The following is a 21,190-nucleotide window of genomic DNA, read 5'->3' as shown; positions in this document are numbered from 1 at the left end:
GAGGAGAACCAGGAGAGAGGGATGTCCCTAAAACCCTAAGGAAAATAGGGTAATGGAGTCACATCAAAGGCTAAGGCTTTCTGTAGGAGCAGAGAGAGCCAGTTGTGGCTGGCACACAGGCCTCTAGGCCCTTGGCCAGTATAGATAGGGCTGACCCTGGCCTCCAGGAACTGCCTGCTCTAAATTCTCCTCCTTGACCCCAGTGCAGAGCCAGAGGATTACAGTGAGCCTGAAGCCCAGCGCACGCAAGGCCCAGGCATTCCTGGGCCTGAGCTCCTTCTCTCAGAGGTCTGCCAGCTCTCAGATGGGGTCCACAGCCGGCTGCACAGCATCATTCAGGTGGGGCCTGGGCTAGCAGTGGGAGCAAGGGATGCCACTGAGGCCCAACCTGTGGCCCTCACCCGGTGTGTCCCCTCTCTGATAGGAAAAGTTCTTGGAGATCAGTCGCCTGCATTTCCGAACAGTGCCCTCCAACCCCCACTATTTTTTCTATTGCCCACCCTCCAGCAAACGTGAGGTGAGACCTGCCCCCAGTGTCCTCGAAAACATTCACATTTTGTGTCCTCACTTCTCCCTTCATCCTGTGCCCATCAACCACTTTCTGTGCCTTCTTCCAGCAGGATGAGAGCTCTCGAGATACCCTGGACAGGAAAGTCAGTGACTTGGAGCTCTCAGAGGCTGAGCCAATAGGCGATGAAGGTGGGCACTTAGTACTGGGTAGAGACCTTGTGTCCTCCTGTTCCCTTATCCCCCAAGTCATAGGCCACTTGTTCTATGTCCCCAGGAGAGGTGTCAGGGGGCTGCATTGCCACAGAGAGCGACCCAGAACTGGAAGTGGAATATCGAGATAGCCGGGACCCGGAGGGGGAGCCCCCAGACTCCACATCCCTGTCTGATGAGGACACCATGAACCCTGATGAGGACTCCTTTAGTGTTCTGGGAGATGATGCCACCCTTGGCCCTGAGGGCACTGCCCATGACCTGCCTCCCCTCTTCTTGCACCTCACATGCTCTGTGCGCCTCCGAGGACAGCACAACTCTGTGCCTGTGCATACACTGCCCACCTGCCTAGGTGAGCTTCTCTGCCAGCCCTGGGACCTACAGGGGGTACCTGTCCACCAAAACCTTGAGGCTCCAACACTTCTGCTCCTTCCCTGTCCAGGTCAGGTTTTGTCATTTCTGGAGAGCCCACCCTTGGGAGGTCGCCTGGCTTTGTCGGACCTCAGTGTGACATTGGACGTCTTCATCCTCACACTGCCTCTGGAGGTGGAGCTGCCTCCACCCTCTGATCCCCAACATCACAGGTCAGGCATGCTTGAGTCTACAAGTGGCTTCTGGAGCTCCCAGGGTCTCAGTCAGAGCTCACTAGCTCTCTTTTGCTTCCTCAGGTCTGTCTCTGAGAGCAGTACCTCTTTCCCTCGGTCTCCTGGGCGACCCTCTTCCTTGCGCTCTGATGACAGCCTGGGGCCCTCTCTGCCTCCACCAGAGATAGAGAGGTAAGATTCCTAGAGGCTAGGGCCCTCAACCCTTGTCTGATCTAATCTACACTGACCCTGAACTCCTTCCCTATCCAGGCAACCAGGGCTATCCAGCCTCCCCTTACCCCACAGACAGGCAATCGAGACCACCATGAGTGAGGTAAGACCCTTTGTCCTGGCCCTGGGTCTGAGACCTTGTGATTCCTGTGGGGCTGGTGAGATGGTGCTCCTTGTAGTTTGGTGAAGGTAAACTGGAGGAGGACCTGAAATTTAGGACCTCTCCAGGGCCCTGTCCTGTTGACTGCTGCTCTCACCCCTCACTTCTACTCCCAGATTCGCTGGCTGCTTGAAGATGAGATGGTGGGGGCCTTGCGTCAGGGGGGTGCTCCCAGCAGCTCCTCTCTCCAGCGAGTAGCCGCCCACATCCATGCTTCCCCTGGACGCTCAACCTGCCTTCGGCAGACGCTGCCTCTCAGCTTTGTCTTTGGGCCAGAACGCTCCTTGGCTCGGTTTAAAGAGGTCAGTCAGCTAAAGAGCATTTTCCCCCCATTTTTTTGTTGTCATGCAAAACATACTTCTATAAGTCATTGTTGTAAGAGCACACTCATACATAACCTAAACCCCAAAATAAAACCAAAAATATATTGATGTGAAAAGACGACACCAACAGTTCTTTCTCTGGAGATAGAGAGCATCCCCCGTCATAAGTCTTTCAGGATTGCCCCAGATCATTGCCTTGCTGAGAGTAGCCAAGTTTTCACAGATAATCCTAATGAGCACTTTTTAAGCACCTAATATGTGCCAGGCAATGTGCAAGAGCTGGGGATGCAAAGAGAGGCAAAATAGGTCTCATCCTCATGAAATTCCCAATCTGATGGGGAGACAGCATACAAACTACTCTGTACCCAGCGATCCTTAGCAGAGACAAGGTGCTAGGATTAAGGGGAATTGGGAAAGTCTTCCTATAGGAAATGAGACTGTGGCTGGAACCTGAGGGAAGCCAGGAAGCAGAGCTGAGGAGGGAGAGAATTCCCAGCAGGAGGCACAGCCAATGCAAACACTCGGCAACCAAAGATAAAGGGTTCCTAGTGTCCTTAGATCAGAGAGGGTATGAGGGTAAGGAAGGTGTAAAAAGGCGGGAGAAGTAGGAAGGGGCCAGGCTTGGAACACAACATAGAAGCTAAGGTCAGAGAGAGCCACTGGAGTTTCTTGACTGGAGGTGGCCTGGCCATGAACTTTGGGAGGATCACTTTGATAGCTCACTAGAGAACAGCTAATTGGTAGAGAGACTTGAAGCAGTGAGGCCCACCACCAGGCCATCAGTAGTCCAGCTGAGAGATGATGAAGGTCTGTGCCAGTGAGGTGGCCACATCAGAGGAGAGAAGGGGGCATATTCAAGAGATGCCACAGAGCTGAAGTTGATGGTCCTTGTCTACAGAAAGATGAGAGTGTGGAGTTAAGAATGACCCAGGGCTACTGGGACAATGGTGAGACCCTGGCTGTCATAGAGAAGTTAGAAATAGGAAGGGTTTGGGAGAAAAGACTGAGTTCAGTTTTGCCCTCCAGAGGCAAGAGGAGAGCCAGGAGAGAGGGATGTCCTGAAAACCTAGAGAGAAGAGAGGATCAAGAAAGGTGATGGTCAGTTCAATGACCCGAAGGATGAGGATCAAGAAAAGGCAGGCAGTTGGATTAAGAGAATACTGGTAGCCTCAGGGAGAGCTGTTTCAGTGGGATGCTGAGGTTGGAAGCCAGACAAGAGAGAGTTAAGAAGAGTGAAAGGGAAGGAAGTGGAGGCATCAATTTTAGACAGTCAAGAAGTGGAGAGCCATGGGGTTAGCAGGGATGGATGAATCAGAGTTTCTTGAGAGTTGGGGTATACTTGGCAGTTAGGAAGAAGCCAGGAAGAGGGAGACACAGGAAGAGATTCCAAGTAAGTGAGAGTGGGGATGACAGAGGGGGCAATCTTCTGAAGGAGATGGCATGGCATGGGATCCCTTGTGCAGGCAAAGGAGTTTACTTTGTTGTTGTTTTTTTTTTTAATTTTAAAATTTTTTCCATGGTTACATGATTCATGTTTTCTCCCTCTCCTCATCCCTCCCCTGCTCCTGGAGTTGACAAGCAATTCCATGGGTTATACATATATATTTTTTCACTCAAACCCATTTCCATGTTATTCAGTTTTGTAAAAGAGTAATCCTTTAAAATCAAAACCAATTGATGCAGAGTGAAAGGAGCTGAACCAGGAGAACCTTATACATAGAGATGGATACACTGTGGCACAGTCGAATGTAATGGACTTCTCTACTAGCAGCAGGGCAATGATCCAGGACAATTCTGAGAGACTTATGAGAAAGAACTGTGGGAGCAGAAACACAGAAGAAAAACAACTGCTTAATCACATGGGTCGATGGGGATATGATTGGGGATGTAGACTAACCAATCACCCTAATGTAAATACTAATAACATGGAAATAGGTCTTGATCAGTGACACATGTAAAACCCAGTGGAACTGCTCTTTGGCCAAGGGAGCAGGGTAGGAGTAGAGGAGAGAAAGAACATGAATCATGTAACCATGGAAAAATATTCTAAATTAATTAATTAAATGAAAATTGTTAAGATTTTTAAAAAATCAAATCAAATCAAAACCAGATGGGTTTACTTTGGCAAGGTGGAGGACCATGTTTTCAAAGTGAGACAGCCAGGTGAAGGAGGAGATGTATCTGAGTAATAGAAGATGAGGAGGAAAGAGCTCTGTAAGATATGAAGCAGTTATTGACTAAGAGATTGGGGGAGTGGGAGGGAAGCCATGGGAAGTTTGAAGAGGGATGAAAAGGTTAGTGGTATAAGCTCCAAAAGCCCAGGTCTTCCCAATACCCCTCATCCTTCCAATGCCTTTGATCTTGTCCCCTGCCTCCAGTCCATGGACTGAACCAACCTCCCATCTTCCTGGTCCCCATCCTAGAGTTTGCTCTCTTTAGAGATCCTGCCTTCCCTCCCTCTTTCTTTGGTTGGCTTTCCATGAGACTGCCCCCTGGGTCTGCACACCAAGTCCTTTACCAAGGCACCTGGGCAACATACCCCTTATTCTTGCCTTTCCCAGATTTTCCTAGCTTCCTCCCTCCTATCTCATCTTTCTTCCACCCAGGAGTTCTGCCGACTTCATCTCCCAGGCCACTCCCTCTGCCAGGACTCTGCCAGTGGCTGCTTCTTTGTGTCTGTTAGCCCCAGCTCCTGTGAGGAGTCCCCAGCCCCCTGGGCCTGGCTCAGTCGTGAGGACCAAGTAGCACACTCTGGCCCCACAGAGGTGAGTGCCTAGGGTCAGTGCTCAGGATTTGGAGCCACCGAAGGCCTTCCTTTCTGAGTTAGTCTCTCCCCACAGGCTCTGCCAACCAGTCCCCAAGTCCCTGGGTCCCCTGATGACACTGACGGCTCCACTCTGAGTGCCTTGCCCAGTGTGGTGCCACTGGGATCTCATGGAGTCCGAGGTAAGGAAGACAGCCATCAGCCTCACACAGGCTCCTCCAAGATTGAGTTGGCCTCATGCCTCTCTATAGCTTAGATTTGTCCCCTATCCTAACTTTGTGGGAGACATCTTTGTTGAAGTAAGAATTGGGTAGAGGAGAGGATAATGGGATGCCGAGTAAAAGGGTATGAAGGCCTCACTGCTCTCCCTCCCTCATCCAGGGAGTCATCCTGGGCCCAGTCGAGGACAAAGTGTTGTGTCTAGCCAGGGCAGTGTGGACTCTGATCAGCTGGGTGAGCTGGGGATGAGAACTAGGGGTAGAGTCTGGGGGGAGGAGGGGCAGAGCTGGGCAGCAAACAGGGATGGAGAGGGAGGGTCCAGGGAGAGACATGTGCTCAGTGAGCCAAGTTCTTGTTTTTCCAGGCTATGATGGGGGCAGCAGTAGCAGCTCGGAAAATGAGGGACCAACGGTGACCCCAGGGGAAAAGGTTGTCCTCATACTGAAGGAACCTTCAGGCCTCCTGCCAACAAACCCCCTGGACCAGGAGACATCCTCAAGACCGGCCCTGCATCAGCAGCACCCCCCCACCCTCCCAGAACTTCGCCTGCCTGACTTCTGGCTCCTTGTCCGTGTGATGCAGGATCGAGTGGAAGTTTATGCCCATGCACGGTGAGGGCAGACCTGGGGGATCCCAATTTCCAGTGACCCTTTAGCCCCAAGTGAGAACTTAGTGGTTTCTGGCTATTTCCATTTACCCCCCTGGCAAGGGTCCCTAACCCCAGGCCAGTACCCATAGCCCCTGACAAGTGTCCCTAACCCTCAATGGACCCCTCATATCACCCTTTTGAGGATTTGTTCCCCTCTGATGCACTCCTATACTGCCCCCCATGTGCCGTCATATGATCCCAAGGAGGATCCTTTCCCCTCCCTCAACAAATGCCCATAACTGCAGGGAGTTCTGTATCACTCCAGAGTGGGTGGGTCCTTCAGCTGTTGCTTCAGTTGTAAGGCCAGAACTGATCTCCCACTTGTATTGGTAGGATAGTCTTGCTTCTGTGGAATGAATGAGTGACTATATATGTGAATGAAGAAAGAATGAAATAAGAGCTCTCTGGGAAAAGGAATGGTCCTTGGTGGTTTCAGAGAGTAAGCTCCAATGGAAAAAAGAGCCCAATTTAAATGCATTTAAATTGTCTCAATGACAGCCATGTCTCAATGATGGGATCGGCTTGAGGCAGTAGTTAGGGGCCTCTTGTCCCCTTCTTCTCTTTACAACTCAAATATGGCCTGTGGGCCTTGCTTCTGATCCATCCCAGAGCTGACTAGTTGTTCTTTGGGAGCAGTTTTTCTGAGCCCTTCCTGCTTTCCTCTTTAACTCCTGCTCATGAAGTCTGTCTTTGAACTGATGTCTCCTTTTCCATGATGGCCGTACCTCCATCTGACTGCCCTTGTGTCTGCCTGCCCCTTCTAGGAGCCTTGGTCGGGATGAGGGTGGACCAGGCGCTGAGTGCCGGCATCTACAGCAGCTCTTGGCAAAAAAGGTTGGAGAGATCTGCAGGGAGGTCAACCAGGTGAGTGATCCAGCCAGTGGCCTTGGGGAAGGAGGAGGCCTGGCACAAGCCTTTAGAGTGACCGGGGCTTGTGCTACCTGCTCAACCCTAAGCCCCTCAGTCAAGAGTATGCACTGAACACATGCTGACAGAGGTGGGTGTGCTTTTCTTTCTGCAGGCTCAAAGCCCCCAGAGACAGTGGTCACAGACCTCAGAGGCCATTGGCCACAATTCCCTCAGCTAATGGGCTTCCTGACTTCCTTGGTTGGTGACCTTATAAGGTCACCCCAAAGGACTTTAAGCTAGAAAGAAACAAAATGGCCACAATCCAGTGCTATAATCCTTAGGCCAAGAGGCTGAGAGTGTGAGTAGTGAGCAAGGGTTGACCACAAGGAGACCAATGCAGCCTTCCATATAGTACTGAGGCTTGGTGAGACGAGTGCCCTGAGTGGATGGGCAGAGGAGAGGAGTAGCCCTGAAGGTTAGAAAGTTGTACTCATGTCAGGAGGCCAAATGGGGAACAATGGGAGAGAAACAAGATTATTGTCACTGATGTAGGCCACAGACCACCTGGGCAGAAAAAGAAATAAGATGAGGGGCAGGATCACACATCTGGGGAGCAGGTGTACCCTCAATGTCAAAAAGCAGGCCAAGAACCCCTTGGTTTGTTAGAAAGATCCTTTCATCCTTCAAAGATGGCAAGAACTTCTACTCCCTAGAACATTTGGTTCCATGTCTGCTTCTTCCTCCCAGGAAGAACTAGTAATAGTGATGGAAATAAAAGGAACTCAGGAAGAGAGATTCTTCCATTTCTCTGCCAAGTTTGTGCCTGAGAAGTCTGGAAAGGCAGGGCTTAGTCCAGTAGGATCCCTGGGTTTGGGGAGGATTGGAGAAGGGCAGGTATCCTAAATTTTTAAAAACAGAAGAGGCTGTTCAAGTTCTAGAAAGCATTAGTAAGGAGATGATCAGAAAAGCCAGTGATCCAGCCAGGCAGGCTAGCTTCCCCAGAACAGGCTGTGCCAGACTGACCTGATCTCTGGTTTTGGAGGATCACTCAGCTTGTTCCTCAGGGAATACTCTATGTAAGTCCTGTTTCCCAGGCCTTTAGCTAAATGTTGGATAAAAGGCTCCATTCAGAGATGGGGATGAAGAGAGAGCCCAGTCAGTAGATTTGGGACTGGCTGAAAGTGCCATGTCTGCTTGGAAGGCCTCCTACATTGGGGGGCTCCAGGGCTCTCCTGGGGGCAGACCTGTCCTTGACATCAGTCTGGCAGGAGGGAATAGCCAGCACCTGGCCACTAGTGGCAGGACCCAGAAATCCGGACAGGCTAGTTGAACCAAATGCAAGAAGGTGAAATACACTATCCATTAACTTGGGGTCAGAAAAGTCAACTTCTGCAAGTTCAAGCTGGGGGAAGCCTGCCTTCTCTGAGGATCTTATGGCAGCCTAGGCAAGGGAGATAGCTCTACTGGTCTCCCCTGCCCTCTGGTCAGGCCTCTTTTCAAGGGCCTGCAGCTCTTGGGGCTGTGTGAAGGAGCTGTGAAGGGTGCTCGAGGCAGATGGCAGAGCTGGGTTTCTGGCCTGGCTTTGTCACCTACTAACTGTGTGATCTAGAGCAAGAACTGTTTGGACCTCAGTTCCTTACTTGTGAGGAAAAAAGGTGGATCTTCCAGCTCAAAATGACTCTATTCTTAGCCTAGGAAGTCTCAGGAAGGGAGATCAGCCTTGGTTTGCTTAGACCAAAAGGTAGGAACAGGAGTAAGGAAGGGAGGTGCAGAGGAACCATTGGTGCCTGGATGTCAGTGAGAGCTGTCCCAGAGCAAAGGGACTGCCCTTGGAGGCCTTCAAGCAGGGTCTAGACAATGACTCATCCAGGGTATTGTAAAGAGAATTTCTGTTGGGATCTGGTTGGGCTGGGATACTGCTGAGGTTTAGGGAGGACTCCTGACTGCTTGGTGACCCCAGAAACCCTCTTTGGCTGAGTGACCATAGGGACCTCCTGATTTATTGAACCACAGGTCTTTTTAGCTTGCTGACCACTCCCCTTCTCTTCTCCAGCGACTACTTCTTCAAGACCTCCATGACAGCCATGTTTGTAACTCCCTGCTTGTGGCTGAAAGTGAGGAGGATTTATGGCGGAGTGAGACCCCTTTCCATCCCCGCCAGCGGGCCCTGCTGCCCAGTGATGGTAAGAGCCTGGGGTTCTCGGCTACCCAATGACAGTAGAAGCCTGAGCTCCCCGTTCCCCTTACCAGAAGATCCTACTGCCAAAGTAATGCCATGAATCTGAGTCCAGAGCATAGGGCATGGTGCCATCCCATCCATCCCAGGAAGTGTCAGGCTTCATTCTCTAAGCCTGATCAGTGGACGGGGCCAGGTTGTGTGTGTTGGGGTTGGAGGAGAGATCTCTGATCCAGAGTGCTCCCTGTCACAGATTATGCTGCTGATGAGAGCTGTCCCCCTCGAGGCTACCTGGCGGCCACAATGCAGTTCGTGCCAGGACACTTTTCCTGCAATGTTGTTTGGGGAACCGTGATCCGTGTCCATTCCCGACTCAAGATGGGGCCCAGCATGGGGGTGTCCCGGGGTAGGAGAGCTTGGGGCCAAGGAAGTCTCTGGGCAGATGGGCTGGGGTGGGGAGAGGGGTGGATCACAAGGTGGATGGGCCTGGCCCAGGGATGCTTGGGGGGCTGTCAGTAGGCAGGTTGGGGTGCTGGTGTTTCAGCCTTCCCCAGCCTCCCTTTGCAGGGTCTCTGGTCATCCCACACAGCCATCCAGGCCCTTCGTTCTGTGCTCAATGCCTTCTCAGTGGTGAATAGGAAGAACATGTTTGTGTACCAGGAGCGAGCGACTCGAGCTGTCTACTACCTGCGGTAGGAGGAGCAGTGGGGGAACCCATGGGGTAACGGTGGAGGGTATGGGCAGGGAAGGGCCTTGGCTGGTGTCTACACACCCAGCCCCACTAACCCCTAGTTCCCTACCCTTTGTAGACTTGTGGAGACATCCTGCAGTGAGAAGATCCTGGATGGGGATGCTCTGCCCCCCTCCTTGGCCCTCTCCAGAAGCCAGGAGCCCATTTGCCCTGAGGAAGCCTCGGCAAGTCACTGCCTCTCCCCATATCCCAGCATTATGGGTCCGGATGGCCTGACAGAGCTTGGGCTTGGAGTCCTGAAGCCTTGGAGATCTGGTCTTAAATCTCCCCATTTCTGTGACCCTGAATGAGTCACTCGAGCATTTTGAGTCTCAGTTTTGTCATCTATAAAGTGGGGATAATAATGGTGCTATGGAAAGAGGGCTGAATTTGGAATCAGAGGACCTTCTTCCACTTATTCCCCTGTAACCTCAGACAAGACACTTTGTGGCCCCTAAGTGGGTTGACTCAGACTTGGACTCCAGGGTCCTAGGGTCCTGTCAAGCTCCCTCTGCCTTTGGCACTAAGGCTGCTGAGCAAGATGTTTAAACACTGGAGCAGTGCCATCACTGCTTGCCCCCAACATCCCCTCTATATTGGCTCCATAATTGAATCTGGACCCTGTGCCCGCTGTGTGCCACCCTCACTTCATCCTTTCTTCCCTCTTTTCTCTGATCCCCTGTTCCCTCCTGGCACAGGGCCCTCGATCCCCACTAGATGTGGCCTCCAGCCGGAGCTCTGAGACAGCCCGCCCTGTGGGCCAGGTGGACCGACATATTCAGCTCCTGGTACATGGTGTGGGACAGGCAGGTAAGGCCTATGGATTGGTCAGGGCTGGGGGCCTTGTTGGAAAAGACAGGCTCCTGACATCTGGCCAGGGGATAGCAGCTGTGGGTTTGTTTGGCCTCAGGCAAAGAGAGCTCAGGGGCCACAGCAGCTCTAGGGCTGTCCTAGGTACTGAGGACCAACTCAGGGCTGGTGTCAGAGCTGGGCAGGGGGTGGTAAAGGGGAAGGAAGGCGTCCTCTGTGTGAAGAAGACTCATCAGGCTCTGTCTGGGGTGTGTTGGGGCCCTTAGGAGGGCTGGGAGGTTCCTTACCACAGGAGTGTTGACGTGGAGGCTGATGCCCCCTTGTCAGGAATTCCTGGTCAGGATGAACCTTGTCCAGGCTTGAACTTGTGGTTCTAAGAGCAGAGCTGGGCAGGGAGAGCCGCTCCCAGGCTCAGCCCCAGCCCTTGCTCACCTCTCCTCACCATTTTGAGATCCAGGGTGGCCTTAAACCTGTTCTCCCTCCTCCCTCAAGGAGTTCCCAGGTCTCCTCTCTACCTTACCTCCTGGCCTCTCTCCCTTCTTCACTCCCATATGCTCACTGAGGGCCTGCCAACAGCCCCCTTGCCTCCCCTCTGCCTCCCCAGCACTAATCTGGCTCTGCCTAGACCTGGAGAGCTCTCAGGTTTGCAGAGCTTACTTGATCCTCACAACCCTGAGTTGGTACTAATGTTATTACCTCCCTCACTCCAATGAAGGAACAAACTCAAAAAGAGGAAGCGATTTTCCCAAGATCATTCAGTCAGGAAGATCCCCAGGAGTCTCCTTCCCATCACCAGGTCTAATACTTAGGTTGCCACCCACCAGGTCTTGTCCTTTGGGCCAGCTCTCATTGTTAGCAAGGCTTTTTTTTTTTTTTTAAACCATTACCTTCCGTTTTGGAGTCAATACTGTGTATTGGCTCCAAGGCAGAAGAGTGATAAGGGTGGGCAATGGGGGGTCAAGTGACTTGCCCAGGGTCATACAGCTGGGAAGTGTCTGAGGCCAGATTTGAACCTAGGACCTCCCATCTCTAAGCCTGGCTCTTAATCCACTGAGCTACTCAGCTGCCCCGCAATGGGCATTTATGAAGCTCCCCTATGTAGAAAGCAGTGAGCTTGGCAGTAGAGGTGTAGAGGCCAGACAGAAACCCACCCCCACTAACCTCCGGGCAGTTCACAATCCTCCCAAGAGGAAACCACCTCAGTTTCCAGAGGCAGAAGTGGGAGAGAGGAAGTACCATCTATCTGGTCTCACTCTGCCCTGATTTAAGGGGAGATGGGGGGATGAAAGGTTTAAATCCATTTGAGGAGGAGGCCCTTTGGAAGAGCAAGTCTTTTCCTACTTTTCTAGGCTTTCCCCTCCCCTTAAAACCCTTACCTTTTATCTTGGAATCAATACTGAATATTAATTCCAAGGCAGAAAAGTGGTAAGGTCTAGGTATTGGGGGTTAGGTGACTTGCCCAGGATCAACATAGCTAGGAAGTGTTGAAGGTCAGATTTGAACCCAGGACCTCCTGTCTTTAGGCCTGGCTCTCTATCTACTGAGCCACCTACCTGTCCCCTAGGCTGGGCTTTTTAAAAATTGTAATTTGCCCTGCTCATATAGGTCCCTTGGGGCATTATTTGTACTGGCTCTAGGGTGTTTGTAGGGTCACACCCCCACCTTACCCACAGGCCCCGAGATCACAGAGGAGTTGGTGCGAGCCCTACACCGGCGCCTGGACGAGGCCACTTTGGATATCATTACTGTCATGCTTGTGCGGAACTGCAAACTCACACCTGCTGATGTTGAGGTAATGGACTGTGGTCCCTCTGGTGCCTCGAGAGGAGCACCCTGCCCTGGTCCTGGGCTGTTTTGTATTGAGCCTTGTCCTTACCCCAGGACTCTGTTGTTTCAGTTCATCCAGCCGCCTGGAAGCCCTCCCTCAGAGGTGCTACACCTGGTGCTGCCACCTGCTTGTCGACCCTGGCTCCCGGCATTGGCCTGGTATCTGCGACAGAACCTGCTCATCTTCCTGCACTCCCCAAAGTATACAGACAGCAATAGTCGCCACCACTTCCAGGTGAGGGAACAACTGTCCCTGGTATACATCTCCTGATATGTCCCCAGAATTGCAGAATTTCTGAGACTTAATGTGCCCCAAGCAGCTACTAATCCAGACAGTATTAGGCAAGACCCCCACTACTCTGACCCTAACCATAGAGGATCCAGCCTCTACTGCCCCCCTGAGGCAGCCCCTTCCACTCTGGACCAGCTCTCATGGTTACCATGTTGTTCCTGACATCCTGCCTACATTGGCCTCCTTCACTTCCTCCATCCTTCATGGCCTCCCTTCTCCTTGAAGGCACTGCTCACCTCCCCCAGAGTCTTCTCTAGGGTTAGCATGCCTGATTCTCCCTTGTCATGGACTTCAGGCCCTTCCCTTCTCAAGCTTATCAGTGCCCTTCTGAGTCTCTGGTTCCAAGAACTGACCCCAGGCTCCAGCTGGGGTCTGACCAGGCCAAGGGCAGCCCCTCTAGGTTCAGCTGAGATCTCATGAGGGGTTTTTGGCTGCCCTGTCACTCTACAGACTTAAACTGAGCTTGCACCCACTCAGGCCCCTAAGTTGTTTTCCAAACTACTTTTTCCAACCAAGTATAAGACTTGACACATTTTCCTGAAGGATTTTATCGTTTGAGATTCAGTCCAGCATTCTTTCTAGCCTGTCACCTCCTATGTTAGCCCTCCCTATTTTGTGTCACCTGCAAATTTGATGGGCCTGCCATCTGCCTTTATCCAGGTCACTGATAAAAGTATGAAACAACCAGCTGACCAGTTTCAGATTCATCTGATTATAGGCTTGTCAAACCCTCATCTCTCTCCCTTCTCCATAAGGAACTATCTGTGGCACTTCATCAGATGCTTGGCTGACACTGAGGTGAATGACAGCCATAGCCACTGACTTCCCTCATCTTCTCCTGGATAAAGCCTGGCTGGTGCTTTGGAGTGCTGCATCCCTACTTAGGTGTTGGGCTGTCTCATTCATGGCAGTGGTGCCACAACCACACCTGTGAGTTCTTTCAGGACTCAGGATGGTGGTCAGCTAGCCAGCTGACCTGAATTCACTCAGGACAGCCAGGCACTCTCCTACCATCTCCTCACTTACCTTGAGTTTCATCTCCCTCATAGCTTTTTTCACTCTCTTTGGTAGCATACAGGTACTTCTTTGGTGTCAGCCATCACAGTCCCATCCACCCCAAGCAAAGATCTTATCCCTTCTCAGATCCTCCTCTTTCCCCCGAGAGGGGCTTAAACAAAGATGCCCTTTTTTCTTGCTCCTGGTTTCCCTCACCAGCTTCAGTTCATTCCAGATTTAGCCTTCCTCCTCCCATTGTGTTTAGAGGACAGTGATAGGCTCCTATATGCATTTTATGTGACCTGGCCTTGCTTCCATCTTCTTTACATTTCTTTTAAATTGTCTGGTGAGTTCCTTCTCCATCTACACCAGTCTTTCCAAACAATTCCTATTTTTCCTCATTTTTGGAACTGCTTTTCTTTATGTCTTCTGATTTTCTTAAGTGCTGGAAGCCAGCCAGCAGTTTCCAGTTATCTTGAGAGGTGTGATGGTTTAGCCGAGAGGGAGGAAGAGAGAGTTGAAGACACAATGGATTTTCTGGAAGCTGTTCTCTCAGACTTCCTGCGAATCTTTATTTTTATACCTTTCTCTCACAGTCACACAAATGCTGGGAAAATTTACATTTCAAATTCAAAACAGAGAAAAACTCAAGGTTATACTGGTTAGGTTGGCACACCTAACAAATTTCTACAAAATTCTACATATAGATTACACTGAGACTAAACATGCCCCAAGGCTACCAAAAACCTACTTTATCTAAGTTTTATTTTTATAAAAAGAACCTTCAACATATTTCAAAAGTGGATTTGAGTGTGAGAACCCCTAAATTCAGGGGGACAAGTCTAATGTGGGAAAGTAGTAAAGTGTGAAAATGTTTTGGTTTCATAGGGTTAAATTCAACATGAGAAAATGAAATGAGAGTGAATTAGGTTTTGATTTTACCATGCTGTGTCCTTCAAGCTCTTGAGACAGCAAAAAAAGCAGTTCCTGCTATTTCACTAAGGGTGTAATTATTAACTCATTAAAAGCTGGTTGGTTATAGAGTATTAAGGAGAATTCTATAATGAGAATTCTATAAATGGATCTCTATAAAGAAATTTTATATATCTATACTACAAAACTTGAGACTATCCTAAAAATATAGATTATAATAATTTTCATAATAAAAAGTGTTAATCAGAAGAGAGTCACACAGAGGGGTCTGTTAGGGTATCCATCCTTCCTGTGGCCTGATTTTCAGACAATAGGGATCAATATAAGTCTTTGCCATTTACATTGACTCGATGGGCCCTGATGGAGGCCCTTATTTCTCTGAAGAGCTCCCGGCACTTAAGCATCTCCTTTCCTTTTTGGGCTGACCTCTTCTAAAGCATTTTATTTCATCTTTCCTCTCGACCCTTTGAAATCTGCTTTCCCCAAATTTGGGGTACATATCAAACTATAGCCATATTTCCTCTCCTCTGCCACATTCTAGGATAAAGTGGTCACTTCTCCTCAGGACTCCCATTACTTCTACTAATCCTTCTCAGTTTGTGAGAATCCTATCAGGATAGAATTGTTTGTTGCTTTACCTTTGGAAGAATAAGTCATCAATCACTAAGGCAAGTTATCTGCTGCCCTGTATTTGTCAGGGAGAGTGCTCCAGCAGGTCTCTAGGGTGTTTACTACTCTGTCATGCTCTTTGCCAGGCTGGGGAATCACTTTTCCCAACTACCCATCTCTTTCCTCTTTCTGGCCAGGGGTTTATGTTTCCTTCTTCCATCTTCCCAGTGTGCTTCCAACAATTTCTTTGCTATGTCCCTCTTCCATGAATTAAACAATTACTATGAGCTAAGCAGTATACTGAGCACCCAGGATACAAAAACAAGTGGACCAAACATTCTCCACCCTCAGGGACATGCCATTCTAATGGGGAGGCCACTCTTCCAAGGGAGTTGGAGGGGTAGGATGGTTTGATAGTGACCAATGTCTCTGAGAAAGGCTCAACCCAACTCAATCTTTGCTTAACTTCCCCTCTAGCATGTCCCCCACCTCCCCTTAAATTGAGGGCTGCTATCTTTTCATTGGGCAAATACCCTTGGGAGGAACCTAGAACCTGCCTTCCCAGGGGTCAGTTTGACCTCATCATGAGCTTTGTCCTTCCCCAGCACCCTTTCCACCCTCCGAGTGGCCTCCCTGACTCTGATATTTACCTCTACAACAAGCCTGGAGGTCAAGGCACTGGAGGAAAAGGTACTCTTTCTTGGCAGCCTTGGGAGATGGGGAGGTCCCTGGGAGCTGGAGGTGTTTAGCTGGCCTGAGGAGGTCACTCAAGTTGAGAGGGAGAGTCAGACAGGGCATTCCCTGGAGACTCTACCTACTTAAGTCTTTTGCTTTAGGGGTTGCCTGCATTGCACTGTCCTTCATGGATGAGGGGGGCACCCCCATCTCACTGGGGCTCTGGCCTCCTGTTTCCCTGGGATCCCTGGACCTGCTACAGGAGACTGAGTTTGAGAGTCTCACCAAGGTCACCTGCTGCCCCACCCCAGCACACAGTACTGCTGCAGGTAGGCCCAAAGATAACTGGAGGGAAGGTGGTGAGCTTGGCTTCAGCTGACTACCCCCACTTTCTCTCTCACCCAGGTCAGGGCCAGGTCTTGCAGCTAAGGCTGGACATATGGGAGAAGGGGAACATCAGCCGCTTACAGCTAGAAGAGAAATTGCGTGGAGCCACCCGACACGCATTGGCTGATGCTGTCATGGAGCTCCAGCTGCTGCCAGCCCCTCTGTGTGTAGAGGAGGCCCTGCCAGGTATGCTACTGCCCTGGGACCTGCCTTGGCCCTGGAAAGGGGCAGTGACTGAAGACTGTTGTGTCTGCTGTCCCCAGGGAGCCCAAGGAGTGTTTCACTGGAGGCCAAGAGTCCAGGGGACCCATCCAGCACTTCCCCTCTCCCCTTCCCACCATCCCCTAGCCCAGGAGAACCTGTCACTCCCCCAAGCAAAATGGGTCGGCGAAGCTTCTGGGATATGCTGGTAAGGGAAAGGGAAGAGGGATGGGAAGTTGGCATCTCTAATTCATCCCTTTAATATCCTCCCTCTCACCTTACATCATTCTCTCTTGAGGCTATAGTTTCTCTCTGTAAAAGGGCTCACACAGCATCATGGGCAAGGAATGGGGAAGGGGAGGATCTCCTTGCTTCTTTCCCCTGACATCTCTTGCCCCTCCCATCCTACTATCCTTATGGCTTTTATTCCCCTCAGAGTAAAGCTGAATGTGGGGACCTTGGTTCCCCAAAGACGACAGATGACATCGTACTGGAAAGATCAGAAGAGACCAGAGGACGGAGACGGCACAAGACTGAGAGCATCCGGCCACCAGGAGGACCAGAACGGACACCAGCCCCAGAAATGAGTGCCCAGGGACACAGGTAAGTGGTGAAGGAGATAGGGTTGGCACATTCCCAGGTGAGAAAGGGATCTGGCCCCTGGTAGTGAGTCCCAAAAATTTAGTGCTCTTTTCCTGGAAATTATCCCCCTGTCCCTAGGGCTATGGTGACACAGTGCCATGAGCATCATTTAATCACAGATTTTGTGCCAAGCAGAAAGTGTTCCTGCTCCAGCAGCTAACATTTGACTAGCAATGCACATCCAGTATAGAAGTAAATATAATGTAGTCTGAGGGGGTAGTGGGATTCATGCTATGGGAAACACAGAAGATCTCCAGGGAGGAGGCCAGAGGTAAGAGGGAGGGCATTCCAAACCTGGAGGACAGCCAGGGCAAAAGTACCAAAACAGGAGATAGAATACTGAGCATTGGAAGGAGCAAGGAGGCTGGGAAGACTGGCCCCTTGAGTGTCCCAAGGAGAGTCAGTTTCACAAGACCAACTCAGCCCAGTTTGTGAAAGGCTTGAACTGCTGAGCTGAGAAGTATTTTATCCCAGAGGAAGTAGGGAGTTATGGAAGATTCTTGGACAGGGAAGTGGCCAGGGTGTTAGGAAGATTTGAGGATAGCTGGATCATCATAAGAGGACACATGGCAAGCAGTGGTCAAAGGAAGGCCTGGACAAAGAGATGACTATGATGTGGCTCCTTGGGAATCACCACTCCAGCCCCCTGACACAAGTCCACATTTGGGCCTGCCTCTTTAATCCCTCTTCTTCCATGTCCTTCCCTGGGGTCCTTCACCCTTTTCTTCAGGGAAGCCTTCATTGGCTCAGCACTTGTTACCTCCACAATGGGAGAATAGCCCACTGTCTCAGGAAGGCAGATGCTGCCCTCTATCAAGGTTTCTATAGAACCCCTCTTCCTCTCTCTGTGCTGGAAGAGAACTCTTCATCCCATAGACTCCTACTGGCCACCTCCCTTGGTGAGGTGCTAGGATAGACTGTTGGCCAGGCTATATCTCACCCTGGTGAGAAGAGCTCAGCTCATCTGACTGCTTTTTGTTTGGCCTTCAGCACCATTCTACCAGAGGCTTCCTTCCTCTTTGTCAGTCAGTGGCCATAGCAGACTACATGGGATACCAAAGCTGGTATCTCCATGGTGTCTTCCATGTTGCAGACCCCTCCTCCCCTCCACTCCTGCATTGCTGTTTCCTCCCTGACAATGTCAGTCTTCAACCCCTACAGGGCAGAACTTCTCATATCAGGAGTCTCCACATTCCGTGATGTATGCCATTTAGTCCATGTGATCACTGGGGGCAAGGAACCCCTCTCTTTCCAAAAAATTCTCTGCAAATAGGTTTCCAATGACTCACCTTCCTAGGTTCAGTGCTTCAAGATTGGCCATAGAGTGTGGTTGTGCTTGGATCCCTCTTGGCCTTTATCAGCCTTGACTTAGGACTACTTCATACACCTTGAGAGTTCAGTTTGGAAACACTAGCCCCAATCCCCATAAGCCCCTATCCCTAATAGAATAGCATGTAGACCTCATGGACTCAGTAAAATGCTAGGCATTCTTGGACAGCTGCTTCCCCTCAAGACCTCAAGGGTCAGGGGTAAAATTGTGACCATCCCAAAGACAAGGACAGATGCCTAGGGCCAACAAATGGTGATTACCACCATCCAAGAAGATGTCTGCCCAGCCCAGAGTCAACATGGGCATAGACAGCTTTGTGTCAAGCCCCCTATATAGTCTGGCCCACCACAGTTTATGAGCCATGAACTCATGGAAAAATCTAGCAGGCAGAAATGGGAGCCATGGATCCCTACAGAAAGGATCCCTGTGGTCTGCATGTTGCCCTAGTTTTTAAATATCAAATGGTACCTATATTTTAGTGTATTCTCATTTATTTTGTTAACTATTTCCCAATTACATTTTATTCTGGCTTGGGCCACCCAAAGCCTGCAGTGCACAAATTTGGTTTCTCTCATGTAGGCCCTGCTTTGCAATTTGGTAGACAACCCTAGAAGTCACCCATCAGTCCCTAAATATATCTGGAATGGATGCTGTGTGTGGGCCCATAAGTGAACAGATGGTGAGGCTGGGTGCCAGCTGGGCAAGCTTTGGGAACGTATACAGTTTTACTACAGAAATGTTCTATGGCTGTAAGACCTGAGAAACCGTGATTTTCAAAGAACAAAGTTCTTGACTCCCCAGGGGAATAGAAAGGTATGAAGAAAGCTCCCAGTGCCCTGGGTAGATTAAGTGTGGATGGATAGTGAGAGTCCAGATACTCTGAAGACCTGAGGTGGCTAGATGCTTCTGCTGTTTCTAAAGTAGCTGCTGCTTATTGCTTATTGTTCTGCCCATCATACCACTCTCTTTAGGTCACTCCATAAGTCTCTTCTTTCCTGCAGGTACCCATAGTCACAGGTTCTAGCCTTCCTGGTTCACATTTTGCTGTGAGCAGTAGATTTCAGTAGGTGGGCACCACCAGCCAGTGGTGATGGTCTCCCCTTGAACTCTGCTCCCTTGACCTCAAGAGTGCCCCACTGGTCACCATCTATATGTACTCCCCATCCCCCAGGGAGGGAGAATTAAGGATAATTTGCATGCTATTAAGAGGATAAAGGAAAGTTTGGAAGGATGATGGGGTGCTGAGGTCCAAGAACCTCCAATTATTCTTTTTGTGTGCAATAAGTGATCTTCCCTTAGGTATGGGGCTTGAGAAACATGGTGAGTGAGGCATATGGTCAGTCCACAGGTCTGTGGCTATGTTCCCTTGGGGACCCTCAAACCTCATACCGCCTTGACAGGGAGGCTCAGGCCCTGCTGCTGCTGGGCTCACATCTATTTCTTCTCTCCAGGCGCAGAGCTACACAGCTGGAAGAAGGAGAAGCTGGTCTCCTCCATCCAGGGTTAACACGCGTGGCTCAGCGCTGGATGGAGTTTATGGCTCAGATTGGTGAGGATGCTGAGGTTGGCTCTGACCCTGATTCCTCCCCAACAGAAATCCACATTTTCCCCTGTCCCTGTCCCTGAAGTTCATGCTCCACTGTCCCCTGATCTATCCTCTGGCTTTGCTTCCCTCCCCCGTCTGCCTCTTCCAGGTTGTCCCTCTGTTTCTGGAAGCTCTACCCACATGGTTTCCCGGTTCCTTCTTCCCTCCGTTCTTACTGAGACCATTTCACTTGTGGCCTCATTGGCAGGAGACACCAGCGTCCGCATGTTTGAGCAACAGCTGTGAGTGGGGGCCCTGGGGTCCATCCCATCCTTGGGAATCAGTGGAGAAAGGGGCAGGAAGGAGACAAACGAGTATTTCCTTAAGCACCTACCCCTGCTAGCCACTATGCTAAGCGCTTTTTACAAATGTTACCTCACCTGATCCTCACAATAGCTCTGGGAGATAGATGCAGTTCTTTTCCCCATTTTGCAGGTGAGGAGGCATCCAGCAATTAAATGACGTAGCCACCAAATATGTGAGACTAGATTTGAACTCAGGTCTTCCTGACTCCAGGCCCATGGTTCTATTTACTATGCCACCATGATGCCTCTGTCCAACAAAAGAAGTGTCCTGGAGCTTTGCCCTGGAACCTCTTATCATATTGCTCAGCCTTCTTCTTTAGAGGTGAGGCTGAGCTAGCCTTGCTTATGTCTCTCTAGGGGTCCAGACCCTGTAATCTTCACCCCTTGCTCCACTGCACAGCTGCACCCCCCACCCCGCCCTGGAGCTGAACGCCATCTGCTGCTCCTGGGACGGAACTTTTCACAATGGCGGAGACCAACCCAACAAGGTGAGGACTGGCTAGCCTCTGGTCAGGAGCAATAGGAGAAGACCCAGTTAGGAGAGGGGAGGGTGGAAAGGCAAGGAGGGGATGGATGCTGACTGGGGGAAAGATAGAACCAGCAGAGGAAGGGGTGGAAGAGAGTGTGTGGGATGAAGGACAGAGTCAGCAGAGCAGGATGCTTTGCTCCTAGGGCCAGGGTGCTTTAAGCCTTCTCCAATACTTTCTCTTCTCCTAGCTCCCAAGGCCATGCAGCGCTTTGAGCCAGGAGTTGAAGGCTCTGGTCGGGATGCCCCCCGGCAGAGGCTCCTCCTCCTCCAGGTTATGGACACAAAGGTAAAGGATGGCAAAGAGGGCCCAGCTTGGGGGGTGGGGAGAGGCCAAGATGAGCTTTACCCCCACTGACCTGGACCTTTCCCTTGAACTGTACTTCCAGCTGCAGCTGCTGACCTATAACTGGGCCCCAGACCTTGGAGGGGCCCTCAGTCGTGCCCTGGGCCGCCTCTTACAATGGCAGAATGCTCGGGCCCACCTTGTCCACTGCCTGCTCAGCCAGAAGCTTGGCCTTTTCCACCACTATGGTCACCTAGACTGCCCTGGGCATGATGACAAGGTGATCCCCCTCTATTCCTTCCATATATGTTCTTGAACCTTGGACGGTTGGAGGGTGGGGAATTAGGAGGGAAGTGTCTGGTATCTAAGTCCAGCTTCTTC

At 50.7% G+C, this 21,190-nt stretch overlaps 1 protein-coding gene across 1 annotated transcript in view; it reads left to right on the top strand.

The window, feature by feature from the left end:
- Positions 1-21,190, top strand: part of SZT2 (SZT2 subunit of KICSTOR complex) — a 75,578-nt gene that overhangs the window by 37,297 nt on the left and 17,091 nt on the right. Inside the window, exons 29-58 of the mRNA XM_044674831.1 lie at positions 204-339; positions 425-517; positions 621-699; positions 785-1,072; positions 1,163-1,304; positions 1,389-1,496; positions 1,575-1,638; positions 1,812-1,997; positions 4,625-4,783; positions 4,859-4,964; positions 5,164-5,235; positions 5,366-5,612; positions 6,415-6,514; positions 8,553-8,682; positions 8,929-9,081; positions 9,265-9,367; positions 9,485-9,590; positions 10,104-10,215; positions 11,889-12,007; positions 12,113-12,277; positions 15,478-15,562; positions 15,709-15,876; positions 15,953-16,120; positions 16,198-16,343; positions 16,572-16,738; positions 19,559-19,656; positions 19,802-19,934; positions 20,355-20,485; positions 20,715-20,812; positions 20,913-21,089. Coding sequence (XP_044530766.1) covers positions 204-339; positions 425-517; positions 621-699; positions 785-1,072; positions 1,163-1,304; positions 1,389-1,496; positions 1,575-1,638; positions 1,812-1,997; positions 4,625-4,783; positions 4,859-4,964; positions 5,164-5,235; positions 5,366-5,612; positions 6,415-6,514; positions 8,553-8,682; positions 8,929-9,081; positions 9,265-9,367; positions 9,485-9,590; positions 10,104-10,215; positions 11,889-12,007; positions 12,113-12,277; positions 15,478-15,562; positions 15,709-15,876; positions 15,953-16,120; positions 16,198-16,343; positions 16,572-16,738; positions 19,559-19,656; positions 19,802-19,934; positions 20,355-20,485; positions 20,715-20,812; positions 20,913-21,089 — 4,039 coding nt within the window. The remainder of the gene's footprint in view (positions 1-203; positions 340-424; positions 518-620; positions 700-784; positions 1,073-1,162; positions 1,305-1,388; positions 1,497-1,574; positions 1,639-1,811; positions 1,998-4,624; positions 4,784-4,858; positions 4,965-5,163; positions 5,236-5,365; positions 5,613-6,414; positions 6,515-8,552; positions 8,683-8,928; positions 9,082-9,264; positions 9,368-9,484; positions 9,591-10,103; positions 10,216-11,888; positions 12,008-12,112; positions 12,278-15,477; positions 15,563-15,708; positions 15,877-15,952; positions 16,121-16,197; positions 16,344-16,571; positions 16,739-19,558; positions 19,657-19,801; positions 19,935-20,354; positions 20,486-20,714; positions 20,813-20,912; positions 21,090-21,190) is intronic.

Source organism: Gracilinanus agilis, chromosome 4, assembly GCF_016433145.1.
Source record: "Gracilinanus agilis isolate LMUSP501 chromosome 4, AgileGrace, whole genome shotgun sequence".
In the NCBI taxonomy this organism is placed as follows: Eukaryota; Metazoa; Chordata; class Mammalia; order Didelphimorphia; family Didelphidae; genus Gracilinanus; species Gracilinanus agilis.
This window is presented reverse-complemented; position numbering and strand designations above follow the sequence as displayed.